The 14,690-nt window shown below is 26.5% G+C and overlaps 1 protein-coding gene across 4 annotated transcripts; it reads right to left on the bottom strand.

Annotated features, from left to right (window-relative positions):
* Positions 1–184: 184 nt before the first annotated feature.
* LOC411186 (synaptic vesicle glycoprotein 2C) lies at positions 185–14,023 on the bottom strand. 4 transcript variants are annotated; one of them, XM_006558093.3, is made up of 13 exons: positions 13,917–14,023; positions 13,703–13,752; positions 6,951–7,013; positions 5,483–5,835; positions 3,324–3,486; positions 2,827–2,948; positions 2,317–2,561; positions 1,997–2,154; positions 1,669–1,849; positions 1,220–1,334; positions 978–1,137; positions 768–895; positions 185–681 (listed from the first exon to the last, which is right to left on the bottom strand). In XM_006558093.3, exons 5-13 carry the CDS (start codon positions 3,482–3,484, stop codon positions 611–613), a joined length of 1,341 nt encoding a protein of 446 aa, XP_006558156.1. In that variant the 5' UTR covers positions 3,485–3,486; positions 5,483–5,835; positions 6,951–7,013; positions 13,703–13,752; positions 13,917–14,023; the 3' UTR covers positions 185–610. The 4 variants fall into 4 exon arrangements, with proteins under 4 accessions (XP_006558156.1, XP_006558155.1, XP_006558153.1 ...); XM_006558092.3 differs by having other exon boundaries at positions 5,674–5,835; XM_006558090.3 differs by lacking the exons at positions 13,703–13,752; positions 13,917–14,023 and adding an exon at positions 11,506–11,881 and having other exon boundaries at positions 5,674–5,835.
* Between the last annotated feature and the right edge of the window lie 667 nt (positions 14,024–14,690).

Here is a 14,690-nt window from a genome sequence, read left to right as displayed (position 1 = left end):
TTTATTTAATCTTATTATAATTAATTAAAAATCTTAACAAAATCTACTCCATCTGATGTTTTGTTATCTGTATGTTGCATAAATATTAATATTTATACTTGTATATGAATAATAAATATTATTTATACAGAAACAAAAATTTATTAAAAATTATATAGACGATAATACGAAACGAAAAGGTCAATTTATAAAAATTATTTCTAAAACAATAAGAAAATATATTTTTATTATATAACAATAATATTTCATTTTATTAAATTGTTTTAGAAAAACATTGCAATTATGATCTAATTCACAGACTGACAAATCGTTAAAAACGACGAGAATTATTTTAAAATTATTTTCATGCTATACAACCACGAGACTTATTTTAAAAAAATCTCAATCTTTAGATCATGCATTCGATTTGCAAATTATTTGAATTACACTTATAATATTGATGAAGATATCTTATGCTACATGAATGTAATAGTAATGTATTTACATATTTACATGATGAAAAATCATGCATTGAAATTATACATTCAATCAAGGACAAGATATATATATTTACAAACCAGTATTTTCAGCTATTATTAGCTGATTATTTTTTAATCCATTCGTATTGTCGTCAAGCAATCTGCTTTGATTTATTCTTTTGCGAATACTTCTTGGGAAGAATAATTACCAACAATGCCGAAACTACGAAATGAAAGAAGATTAATTCATCATTATCATATCACGATATTTCACTATTTGTAGGAATTTATAAAATAGGATAATTTTACCTAGGGAAACAGAGGCAATCATAAAGAAAGGACCCAGACAGGTTAAGTTGAACAACACCGGGAACAATAAATTGCCTGTAACAGCTCCTATTCTGCCGATCATCATGGAGAAACTAATTGCCATAGTTCTGAAAAAAAGAAAACATTAAAACAGTTAGAAATACGACAGGATACAGGAAGAAATGTTTAGAGAATAAAACATTTTTACACCTTAAACATGTAGGAAAATTATCAGCAACGATGTTTACAACGCAAGCACCACCTATACTCGACATAGCTACGAATACCGAGCACAAGCCGAGTATACTATTACTGTTTTCAGCCCAATAGAGTGACGTGCAGCAACTGGCTGCTACCATGAAACAACTTGCTGAAAAGGATAAAAATTAATATTGCATTAATTTCGCGAAAATTAAATCAAGATTTAAGAAAATTTGAATAGATTAACCAACCTATGAGCTTCTTCTTTCCTATTACAGTAATCAATGATCCTGCCAAAGTGTATCCAACAACACCGGTAGTCGCAATCACGATAGAATTAATAAACACTTTTGAATTTAATTCCACCTATAAAATAAAATAAATTATTAATGCGATAATAATAGGATGTATAAAATGAGAAAAATTTAAATTTTAATAATATGAATGAATATCCAGGGAATAAATATATCTTTAAATGAATTGATTGTAGAGATTAAAACAAATACAAAAATTGACATAATATTAAAAAATATTGATCGTGAATTTATTTATTAATTTATTGTTCGTTACTTAAATAAAAAAAATCTTAACTTTTGCGTTTGTTTTTCTCTCTTTCTCTCTCTCTCTCTAGAATCTGAAAAAATGAGTATAGTTATCCACGTAAGAAATTGAACATAATATAAGATAATTATTGCAATACCGGTATGCATGCGTGAGCAACGTTTAGAGTTTCACTTAACGAGGAACTATTCGATTGCTGTTGGCCTAACATGTAACAGAAACGTGGCTGAGAGCTCGAATATTCCTGTGTCGTGTAATTACTTTTGAAATTTTCCATCATGGTGAACAATTGCGGCATCCATAATCTAATCGAGTTTGACCTAAAAAAATTTGAAAATTTGATATATAAAATTATTCCAATCGTTAAAATGGAAGAAACTATTCGAAATATTATTAAATGTTTTTACATATTGAAAATTTTTACGATTTTAATAAAATCAACAATATATTTGAAGAAATGTTCTAACCCTATCGTGGCGCCCAATTGAATTAAACTTATCACGATAAGTTTGAAGATGTTTGGTGGCAGAAAGAGGGGTTTGATCTGTTGCCAGCAGGCTCGCAACTTGTCCCTTATATCGTCACTCGAGCATTCAACGGAATACTCTTCCTCGAGATCTTTTATCTGGAACGAACATCAACAATTTTATAATAATAAAAATTTGCCCATATTTTTACGAATATTTTCCAACCAAATCGTGTACGAAGATTAATTTAAATCACGATGATAATTCAAAACTGCCTCGAAAAATATAAGAAATATTTTAACATTGGCGAAATTACTTACTGGATATGTGTCCGGATCCTTGCCGGTGTTCATGGAATATATCTTTTTAAAAACCTCGAGAGCCTCGTCTGTTTTGCCTTTCAGTAGAAGAAAACGGGGGCTTTCGGGGAACGCGAAGATGGCCATGCAGGCGAGAAACTCTGGCAACGAGCAAATAGCCAAAAACACACGCCACGAATTGATCTCTACATCCCCGCTTCCTAGGTTAATAATCCATTTCTGAGGTATGATCAACCACGCGATACCTGGAACCAAATCATACATTCCTTTTATCATTCACGATTGATAACGTAATTTTAAAAATATAATAAATTCTCGATTGAATTTTATTAATTCTCATAGAGAAATATGATTTATGCATATAAACAATTTTGTAAGATTAAAATTTTATGGAGAGGAGAAAGTGAAGTGGAAGAAAATTTATTTTACATTTATCACAATTTAGGAAAAATAAATTATGCAATATATCAAATGCATAAAATAGTGCGAGTATAACAAAGTGATACTCACACGGCAGAGAAATATTTCCAAGTGAGAAAAACACTCCTAACCACATGTATGTTCGAGCTCGTTGAGTATCGTTATGTACTTCCGCCAAATAGGACATCAACGCTGCGTACGGGCCGGAAATGCTGATATTGAATAATCCAAAATATTAGAATTTAAATATATGCGTAAAGGAAATTTAACATTTGAAATCTTCGATACGTTATCACAATGTGTAAACCAACGAATTTTTATTAATCATTGGATATCTCGGTAATAATTTACATCGCTATAATATTATATATACATATAATACATTTAATTATACAATGGCAATCTTTTCTTTCTTTTTTTTTTTTTTCTTTCTTTCCAAATCATACGTGAGTTTAAAATTTTTCTTTCATTCGTCAGTTTCAACAGCTCACATGTATAACATGTGATGTACCTGTGATAATGTTAGATATCGGACGCACGGACGATTCGAAGTTTTCATTGTTATACCGATCGTTCTATCAACTTACATTACTCCGTCGAAAAACTTGAACAGAATTAAAAGCCATGCGGTATGCGAGAAACATGTCACCAGGCTCATGACACCGGTGAACATGTAACCGTAAAACATTATCTTCTTACGGCCAAATGTGTCAGTCATGAATCCCCAGAAGAACGAGGTGCATATCATACCTGGAATCAGTCACCAATTTTTGTTAATAATTGACAAGTTATTAACAATCACGGGACATCCTTGCGGTCTCTCGGCACTCTAATGATTCATCAACAGAAATCAATATACCATCCGTTCATTAAGTTATCGAAAGAGATGATTACATATTTCCGTGATATTTTTTTTTTTTTTTATTAGTAGATATATTTCAGATATATTAAAGAGATGGGAAATGAGAAATGATCCTATACAGGAGTTATAAAAAAAATCTATCATTTGTGTTTATGGAAATCGATAATCGATTGAGATACTCGGTGCTATTGAAAAAAATAATAATAATAATTTTCGAGATATAGATTTATAAAAAATTCATTTACTTTAATTTCTTAATTATAATAATATTTATTGTTATCACGAGAATAATAATTACTGTTGATTAACAACAAATTTTGATACGAACAATGAATACAATAAGAAGCAATAATTAATTTTCATTTGCGGAGATAGATAAATCAGAAACGAAGGATGAAGTTTTTTTTTTTTTTATAAAATTTATAAACAACAGGTTAATATATTTTTATATGTCATTATGAAATTTGTTTACATGACAAGATTTTTGTTTTGAATAAAGAATCATTAAAAGGGTTGTAAAAATTATAAACACACACATAACACGTATTGTAAATCAATCTGAATTGTTTATTTGTGTATATTCATTGATATTTCCGTGGGACTTTCCGTTTTCATAAATTCTCGTATCTCGTCTACCTGTTTTTATTATTATTATCGTTATATATCAGCTTCTTTATAAAAAAAGAGAGAGAGAAAGAAAGAAAGAAAAAAAAGAACATACGGTATACTGATACTGATAATTTATTTATCAAACAATTGTATTAAAGATAACATTGGAGGAAAACATTACGACAATTACGACGATTTATTAATTATGTGATAAAAAAAACTGATAAGCTTCTCTAATAGTTTTTTTTTTTTTTTTAAAGTTTATTTCCTTCGAATGTTTTGCCTCGTGATTTATTTTGTGCAGAATAAATGTGTGACGAATGGTTCAATTTGAATTACACGCATAAAAATCGAAACAATGCAATATAAATTCATAATACGAATATAAAATACCGTAAATAATAAATTTAAGCATGCTAATATCAACTATGAAACAAATTTATTTAACAATTTCTTGAATAATAACTCGTTTATTTTTTTTTGATTAAGATGAACTACGCGAATTAGATTCAAGACGTAAAATATTTATAAAATATTTTAATAAATACGACGAGAAAAAAAAACGAAAGTATCCTCGTTTCTGATTATATCACAAAATTTTTCCAAGAAAGTTTCGATTCCAATACCCTTTAAAATTCACATAGGGATTTTATATATAAATATATCTTTAAGTATATTCACTGATAAGCAACCAAGCCTTATTTCCTTACCTGCCCAAATAATTAAAAATCTAACGAGGTATTAATATATTCGTAAGATCGGTTCTAGAGGCTAAAACAAATAGAAAAATTGATATGGAAAAAAACAAAGAAAAAGCAAATTAACTTACAATTTGAACTGAATAAAACTTTCGTATATCTTTCCTTCTATACTCGATCTAAAGATATTCCACGAATACATTAACACTCTGTATACACGTATTTATACATTCCTGTCCAAAAGCTCCTTGAAGCTCTCTTCACTTTTTAAACAAAATTTTCATACATTCAACGCGAAACTATCAGAAATTCCATCATATCACATTTCAGAAAAATTATCTGACAAAATATTTCCAATTATAAAAGAAAAGAACGTGTGTTCGTTTAAAAAACGAAGGTTGCGTCCAAAGTTTCGAGCGTGAGAGCGTAACACGAATGAAGATCGATTTGAAGCGATTTCTAAGAATCGAACGATCTGCCGATCCCGAAAGCGATCACTCGAGATCGTTCGAGATCGTTAGCCACGTTGGCCACAATTGCAGGATGAGATTACAAGAGTGTGTTGTCGTTTAATTACCATGTCTGAAAGTACTCGCACAAATACATTCCCTAAATCGTCCGATCGTAGCGTACACCAGAAATGTTCGTTCTAGAAACCAGAGAGAAACTCGAAGCGTACCAAATGCGCGCTTTGACTCTCTGTGTCTTAAGCTCAACCTGTAATTACAGTCGCGGTTACGCGGTTACGCCAATAAATGAATATACCACCTGCGAACGTCATCGAGTTGAGTAGGCCCTTGTCGAACATGGTGAGGCCCAGGTCGCACTCGGCCGATGGCAACACGTACGATATAGCCGAGGAGGAGAATATGCTGGAGAAACTGGCTGGCAACACGGCCAATAGTAACAGATAATTGAACCTTCCATAACCTGTCAAACAAATTGAAATTGAAATTTATCTTGTTCGTATTATTGGAATTAATGGAGAAAATTTATTCGAAAGGATATCTTCTTTCTTTCTTAGTTGGAAAAGTAAGTGTGAATGATGTAATTGATTTTAATAATAATTATTTCATTCACAATTTTCTTTTTTTTTTTTATAATTATAAGGAATTAATTATTGGAATTATAGAGAAAATTTATTCGAAAGGATATCTTTTTTCTTTCTTAATTCTTTCTTAGTTTGTGTAGAATAATAATTATTTCATTCACAATTTTCTTTTTCTTTTTTTATAATTATAAGGAAAGAGAGATGCAGATGTGATTTCATGGATGAAGAAAGGAATTGTATCAAGGATTTAGGGATTATTTAAAAAGAGAGAATAATATTTTTTTTTTTTTTTTACTTAAAGAAAAAGATTTCGAGAGAAACGAGCTTGGAAAATGGAGGAAATGATGGAAATGATAATTTTGATTGGATGTTTTTGAGAACTTGAGCTCGAGTATACATCCAAATGTGTATATAAGCAAACTGGATTCGAAACCAGATTTTTCGTTCCTATTCGCATATTCATGTTGCTTTTTTTTTTTTTTTTTTTTTTGCGAAACATTTCTCTCGCTGTTGCCTTCCAGATATCGTGTGTATTTTTTTCTTCCCCCATTCTTAAGAAAGAACCCTTTTCGTTTCTTCGAAGGAGAAAAAAAGAAAAGAGAGAAGAAACGAGCAAAAAAAGATGGAGATTCTTAGACATTTACGTATTTCTTTTTTTTTTCACTCCTTTTTTAATAAATGTGTCTATTTTTTATACGGCTGCTTTGAAAGAAAAATTCTTTTTCTTTTGAGAGAGATCTGTAACGCGAGAATTTATAATTATTATTACACTTGTATAATTATTTAACATTATACATTATTTATTTTTAAAAAAATTACGATATATTTAAATTATTCTTTAATTTTATATTAATTTTACGTAGTGTTTGTATTACGAATTAAATATTCGATAGAAAGAAGAAGAAAATTCACAAAAATTATACGAAAATATATATGTTTCTAGTTTGAATTGTATATTTATGACAAAATTTATAAATGATATTAATTTACTTACCAGAATTAATTATTGCTCGCTCGAAATCTGCAGGACCAGATTCCTCAGACTTTTCGTCCTCACCTGTAACGAAACACACGTATTTATAAATTATTTATATTTTTGTTATAGATCTTTAAATCTCGTAACATTAACGTAATAATATTCCAATAAATTATTATATAAATTAATAAAAAATAGAGATTGGAATTTTTAACGTATATTTGTGTAATACACCAAGAGATGATTAATTTTAATAAATGTTCCAAACGAGAAGTTTTTTATTAAACGATTAATTCTAAACTTGTTACTGATAATTTCATCGAATAAATAAAGCTGAAGCAACAAAATAACATACATCGGAAGCGATTGTATCTGAACATGGAAAACAAGTCGAAGATTCTTTTAAACACCATCATTCACTCACTACACCCAAGATAAAATAAATTATAATCATTGATAAAATAAAATAATCGATAAGTGGAAATATTTATTTTAACTTTAAACATTTTTTTTTTAAATATTTAAACTTGTTTACATTCCTCTCATAAATGTTCAATCAAATTTAAATCCGAAGATTTATGTACAAAATAAATTCCTATAATATAGATTAACTCTTTGATCGAAAAAAATAATATATTATCATATTACCATATATATATATCATACCGTATTAAAATAAATTTTAAATATTTCAAGATTCTGTTGTCAGAGAATTGGAAAGATATATTTAAAAATTGGAAGAATATTTTATTGAACACGTATCTAAAAACTTGAAAAAGAAAAATAGTTTTCTCGATAAATCATAGTTTCGAAATGAGGGAATACAAAAAAATTACAGATCTTCGATCCCGACGATAAATTTTTTCAAAGAATCGGTTAATCGAATATTGAAGGAATACTATAGTTGTATAAAAAAATATGACGATACACTTGAAAAGTTTTAAATTGTGTACACCTATTCTTAGAATTAATTAAATTTAATTAAACATTTATGGAAAATATTCAAACAAGCAGAATTGTAAAAAAAAAACTATTACGTTTGCAATTTAAAAGATACTAAAATATCAAAACTTCAGAAGTTTTAAAGTTGTGTATATCGATTCTTAGAATTAATTAAATTTAATTAAACATTTATGGAAAATATTCAAACAAGCAGAAAAAACTATTACTATTTGCAATTTAAAAGATATTAAAATATAACAATAAAGTTTTAAAATCTTTTATTTTAAAATCTTTGAAATCTATTGAAAAACATATATATATATGTGCGACATATAATATAAAGTGAACATGCCTTCAATTTGCAGTTCAATATATAACGAGCAGTTAAAATTATAATACAATAATATTATAAAAAAAATCTGTACTGTTTCATCGGATAAAAGAAAGCGAAGAAAATTTAAATAAAATAAATTATAGTGTTAATTGATAGAATATAAAATTTAATATTTTAACGATATTTTAACACTGTAGCAAATTTAAATTTAGATTTTCACAAAATTAATGGTGCTGCGATGATGGTCACGGCCGAACTGAGGAATTAAATACGAATAATGTCTCGAGTATTTGTATACACTCGACTTGTGTCGATCGACTTTCACGTATTTCTGTACAAGAAATATTATAAACACAAACGAGGTGTTTGAAATTTCTCAAATTTATATAAATATTTGATGAAATTAATTAGAAAGCATATGCTCGTGTATAAATGTCTATTATTTGTTATTATTATTTTAAATATAAATTTACAACAAGTTATATTCAGTTGTGTTATTAATTTTTTAAAAAATATATCTCATTATTTTTAAAAGGTATGAAAGAGAAGGCGATGAACCGTATAATTAATTGATCGATAAATTTAATTATAATTGAATATTAAAAATGTTGAACGAAAATGTAAAAATTTAAATAATGAAAGAAGAATTATAAATCATTATTAGGAAATTTTATAAAATGTTCGTATAATAATTCTAGTATATTTTTTTATAATTTTTATTACCTTAATATTGTATCAATGAATTTTTTATAAAAAATATTATACGTTGATATAATATGTGAGAAAAATAACAAGATTACAATAGTCGATGATAAAATTATTCCAAAAAAAAAAAAAAAAAATTAGAAAAAAATGAATGACTGAAAAGAAGCATCATCGCAACAAAACAAATATATAATTTCTTTATCTTTCGTATCAGTGTTCAAACAAATTTTATTGGCAAATAATTAAGCATCCATTTTTCTAAAACAAGCATTCTGATCCTATAATTTTATCATTCCTTTTTAATTAAAGATATGAACGAGGAGTAATTCGTTATCTTTTATTATCGAGGAGATACAAATTTCAGTGTACAATGAATGTACAAATAAATCATCTAATTCCAATATTGATAACGAGAGGGAAAATTTCGAGATATCGCGACAATGGAAGAAAAAAATATTTGTGAAAATAAACATACTATCCTTCTGTGTGTTTACGTAAATGATTATCTTCAGATAATTAATGCATTTTTCCATGCTTTCAAAAAAATATCGCGTAATGATTAATCATTATAACCGACATTCATCAACAATTAACAAATTTAAATTTAAGTATTCTAATTATACGTTGATCTAAAAGTTTTATTTATTTAAAACCCGATTAGGAAATCTTGAAATAATTTACAACAACATAATTTAAAATAATGTAAATAATGTACTTAAAATAATTTATGTATTTCTTAAATATACCATTTCAACACCTTAGAATGCTATGGAAAATCTTGAAACGTAACATCACAAATAGATCGAAGGTAATTAAATAATTTATTTAAAAAGAAAATATTTGTTAGAAACTTTGTTAAAAATAAATAAATGACAGAGACATCGTTTATAAAAAATTATCTCTTATAAGTTGTTGACACGCTATGCAAACGATTAATTTCTCCAAAATCGATAAAATTGTATCAGAAAAAAAACTTCGTATATCGCAATGACTTAAAAGACAAACAAATTTTTCATAGTAATTCAATATTATAAGTTTCTGATACAATTTCTATCTGATCAATAAAGAAAATTTTAATTATAAATATAACTTATAATCAAAGAATTATAGAAAACTTATAGAAAAAAAATAAAGAAAAATTCTATTGCAACAATATCAAATTATGTTAAATCCTTTATGCACTTTTCCAACTTTTTCAAATAATATTTCTAAAAGATTCTTTTCCATTTAAATTTGTATTCCTAATATAATCACCTTAATTACCTTAATTATAACGAAGAAATGAAAGAAATTTTGAGTAATATTCACTTAACTTGCGTAATATTTTTATTTTTATTTTGCAACGAAATATTGAAAAGAATAATAAATATCATTTATAATATTACTATTCGTATTTCACATACGTACATCTTTCATTGCGAATAAACACTTCTTTGATCGTGCAAATATTTCGGTAAATTTAATATTAAGCGAGAAAGTTGAAATTTTACGTGACTTTTGAAATAATTCAAAACGCGGCTGGTACGTGATTTCCTCGTTTTTCAGTTTGGTTCATGACAAATGTGATAAACAGGAGGAAAAACAAAATTAAAGTGTGTTAATTCTTCACCAATTTATCTTTACTAGCGACAAAGCACCATATATATTTCCATATTTCTAATATTAAGTGTTTTTATTATAGTTTTTCATAATAAAAGTTTCGATAATAATTTTAAAGTTAAACTTTAAATTTGTTTTTAAAATTAAGTTTAACTCACGAACTCAGAACAACTATTTACGAATAATTCGTGCTATTTGCAAGAAAATGTTTTCCATCTACGAAACATGCAAAGGTTTCAAATGTTGATGGAGGAGAAATGATTTCGAAATTTCTCTTTAAATAAAATTTCATCATTTCGTCTAATTATTTTGAATTAAATGAATCAGTATTGCTAACTTTAGAGCATCACAATGAATAAAAATATAATTTCTTTCTAACGATATTTAATTCCATCTATATTTAAAAAGATATTTTCATAAACTAATGCGTCATAATATGATCAAAAAGATATTTAACTTTTATAATTGATAAATTTTAATTATATTAATAGAACTTTCGTAATTTTTTATTTAAAATTGCAACAATTTGACGAAAATTTCAATTCGAAACCATCTTTCTAAAAAAGAAACATAGAATAAATTTTAAATAATAATTTTATATATTAATCAAAAATCAGACATTAAAAGAAAAGAATTTTGCATCAAAAGTTTTATGTGCACTTTATAATAATTGAGAGTTTTTTCTTTAAAATATGATTTATTTATAATAATAATAATAATTATTATTATAATAATAGTATTCTAATATCTTATCTTTGTTAAAATTCGAAAACTGAAACATTAAACTTTTGTAAGTATGCAATTTTCTAAAAAAAAAATATACATCTGATTTTTTTGATTAATCAAAAACTATTATTAAATAAAAATTAATTCTAACAATACCTTATAAAAAAAATATATCAACTAACATCCAATTTTATTCAACTTTGTATCAATCACATAAAACGAGAAAGAAAATAAAAAAAACGTCTCATCACGAATTAACAAACTTGCCTTTGAACTTCACTGACGAATGCATTAAATATCCCCTTGTTTTCCCTCCTTGAGTCTATCGATCAGTCAATCGATCGTTCGCCACTGAAGAGGAGACAACTCGCACAGACACAACAGAGATGTTAAAAAAAAAAAGAAAAAAGGAAAAAATGATTATTGGGCGCTTCTCTTCTTCTCTTAAAAAAAAGACAAAGAAGGATAGAAAGGGCGAGGAAAGGAAGGGAGAGAGAAAAAAAAAGAAGAAGGAAATTGGAATGGTTGCGCGTTGACAATAGCGTTACAACAACGTGCACCGTGATAAAACAAGAAGCGGATCGTAGTTTCAGCTGCACGCACCGTTCATGCCTGCCGCGAAACTACAATTCGTGTTAAAATCAAGCGAACGTAAAAGCCTCCTGCGACACGTATGTAAATCCAGACCCTGGTGGGGCGAAACTGGTTATCGAAACGAATCATACCGGTGATAGACAAAAAAAAAAAGTCATCTCCACCCGCACGCAACACGCTCGATCGTCAATTTGTCCAATGGTCCACGAAACTGGGGATTATGCACGAAAATCTCGTTCGAAAAATCAAGTAAGGCATCAACATCCTCCACGAATAAATATTGAACTTCAGAAAATGAAGTATTAATTCGATCTTGGATATCGTTTTTTCTTTTTTTTTTATTTTTTTTTTTTAAATAACAATACGTACGAAATTAATTGTAAATAAAAAAATTCGTAGTCGAATCTTTTATCTAGATTTTATTTCTATTAATTATTTCGCATAAAGGATAATTGATAATATTTTTAGAAATATTTTAATATCGAAGCAATTTATTATTATACGTAATAATGAATTTTAGAAATATCGTGTTTAGCTTGATGTTTTACTTACTTATTTATCTCATGATTTACTTACTTATTTATTACCTCAAATTTTATCAAAGATGTGATTCACGTTTCTTCTACAAAATAAAACTGATTCATCTGTGGAAACAATTATCAAATGATTCACGCGAAGCTTGCTCTTCAAGATTGTTCTTAAATTTTTGAGAAAAAAATATTTCGTGTTGTGTTTTAGAATATATATTTTTAACAAAATATTTGTCAGTAGAAATCATTAAAATTTGATAAAATAACGTAGAATATGTAAAATTTCTATATACATTTACATGAACTATTAATTATCCGCTGTGTGTGTCCGTTTTTCTAGCTACTTCCTTAAATTTGTAAACTAAATAGTGAACAAAACACATTATGGAAAATTCCATTTCTCCTCTTTTGACAATGACAAAATTTGCACTGTTCCTTCACTGATACGGGTATATATTATATGTACACACCCCTAATCCTCTTTCAATAAACATTATTTACAAAGAAGATGGAAAAAACCGAAATAAATACGAAACCACGGTCGATATACATTTCATCTCCAATTTAATTATTTGACTTTCAATAAAAAAAAATTGATATGTAACGAACATAACACGTGGAACATTAAAAAACTTTTAATATCAATTATAATTTATATATTTTCATATCATATATGCTTATTATATGATATAAATTTTATGTGATATAAATAATTATTACAAAATAATTGTACAGTTTATCTATAAATATTATCAAAATTAAAAATTGATATATTTATAAAAAATTTGAACAAAATTTCCTATTTTCAATTTTTTACTTAAACATTCTCTATTGTGACAAAAAAAAATAGTAAAAAATATAAAATTGAAAAATTATAACAATTATTGTAATATTTATTGGTATTGAATATCATAATTCAAAATAAATTAATTTAAATATTGTATTATATTTTTATTAATAATAATTAAAATATTATTTTTATGTTTCCTTTCTCTTTCAAAGTTTTATTAATTAATTATGTCGTGATGAAATAAAAAGAAAATTATTTTAAATTTATTTTTTTGTAGAGATTTAAGAAATTAGAAATTACAATAACGATAATAATAATAATAATAGTTAGCGATAAATAATAATAAGCGATAAAAATAATAATAAGCGATAAAGTTTTTACATTTTTTTTTCTTTTTTTTTTTTTTTCCACTTATTTTCACATGTAGAATAGTCATTTACTTCATTCGTATCTAATCAAAAACTAGTTTAGTTAAAAATTTCTCAAAAACTTGTTTTACTCGAAAACAACGTCTAAAATGAAAAAATTTTATCATATACTTTCGACTTACTTTTTCACCGCATCGGAATCATCGCGTTATTCCTCGTTGCAAGAAAAATCCTGTAAAGATTTTTGAAATATTAATATTGGACAATATTTTTGCAATTAATGATTAACGATCACGATTGAAATAAACGTGATATTTAATCATGGCAATTAATTAATAATTTGATGTAAAATATAAAAAAAAAAATTGATTGACAAACTCAAAGAATCTTTCTCACCTTATCTAATTGCAACGTAAATGCGTGACTTTACTACTGTCGATGCTTTGGCCGCCTGATGAAACTAACTGCTATTCTGGTAAACCGACAGGAAACTCATTCATCAGGCGATGAATTATGGTATCATTATCGCAATATTCATGATGATAAAAGTCTTCAGGACCTGAAATACAGATATTTACTTGGTTAGTAAAATATAATAAAAAAATATATGGCACATTATTTGCAATAATAATATAAATTACGATTTGGAAATTCAATTATTAAGATTCTTATAGAGACTAGTAAAAAGTAAATACGATAATGTTTTTTATACCAACAAATCAAATGCAAATTTTAAATGTAATCTGTGTAATTGTTCCGTGACGAGTCAGCAAAATTGTAAATAATATAAAATTTAATTAAGAGAAACGATGGATTAAATTAGTCATAAATTAGACTGATTACAATTATCTAAATATATTCATTGTAAAGAGCTTTTGTAAATTATATATTTTATTAAGTAATTGTAAAAATATTAAGATCATGATTCGAACTATTATAAAAGGAAATGTAAAATAAATAGCATCGGGCAAATAATAATCCATCGCATATATAGATGGCGCGAGAATCTTGTTTCGCAATTTTGAACAATTTTAAATGAAATTAAACTACCAACTTTTCCATCGATATATTTCATTTGATTCAAATAACGAAATGAAAGAAATAACTTACATACGAGTTAAATTAAATTAAATTAATTGCAGAAGTTTCGAAATTATTTTATAAAAATAA

This window comes from Apis mellifera, linkage group LG7, assembly GCF_003254395.2.
Source record: "Apis mellifera strain DH4 linkage group LG7, Amel_HAv3.1, whole genome shotgun sequence".
NCBI lineage: Eukaryota > Metazoa > Arthropoda > Insecta > Hymenoptera > Apidae > Apis > Apis mellifera.
This window is presented reverse-complemented; position numbering and strand designations above follow the sequence as displayed.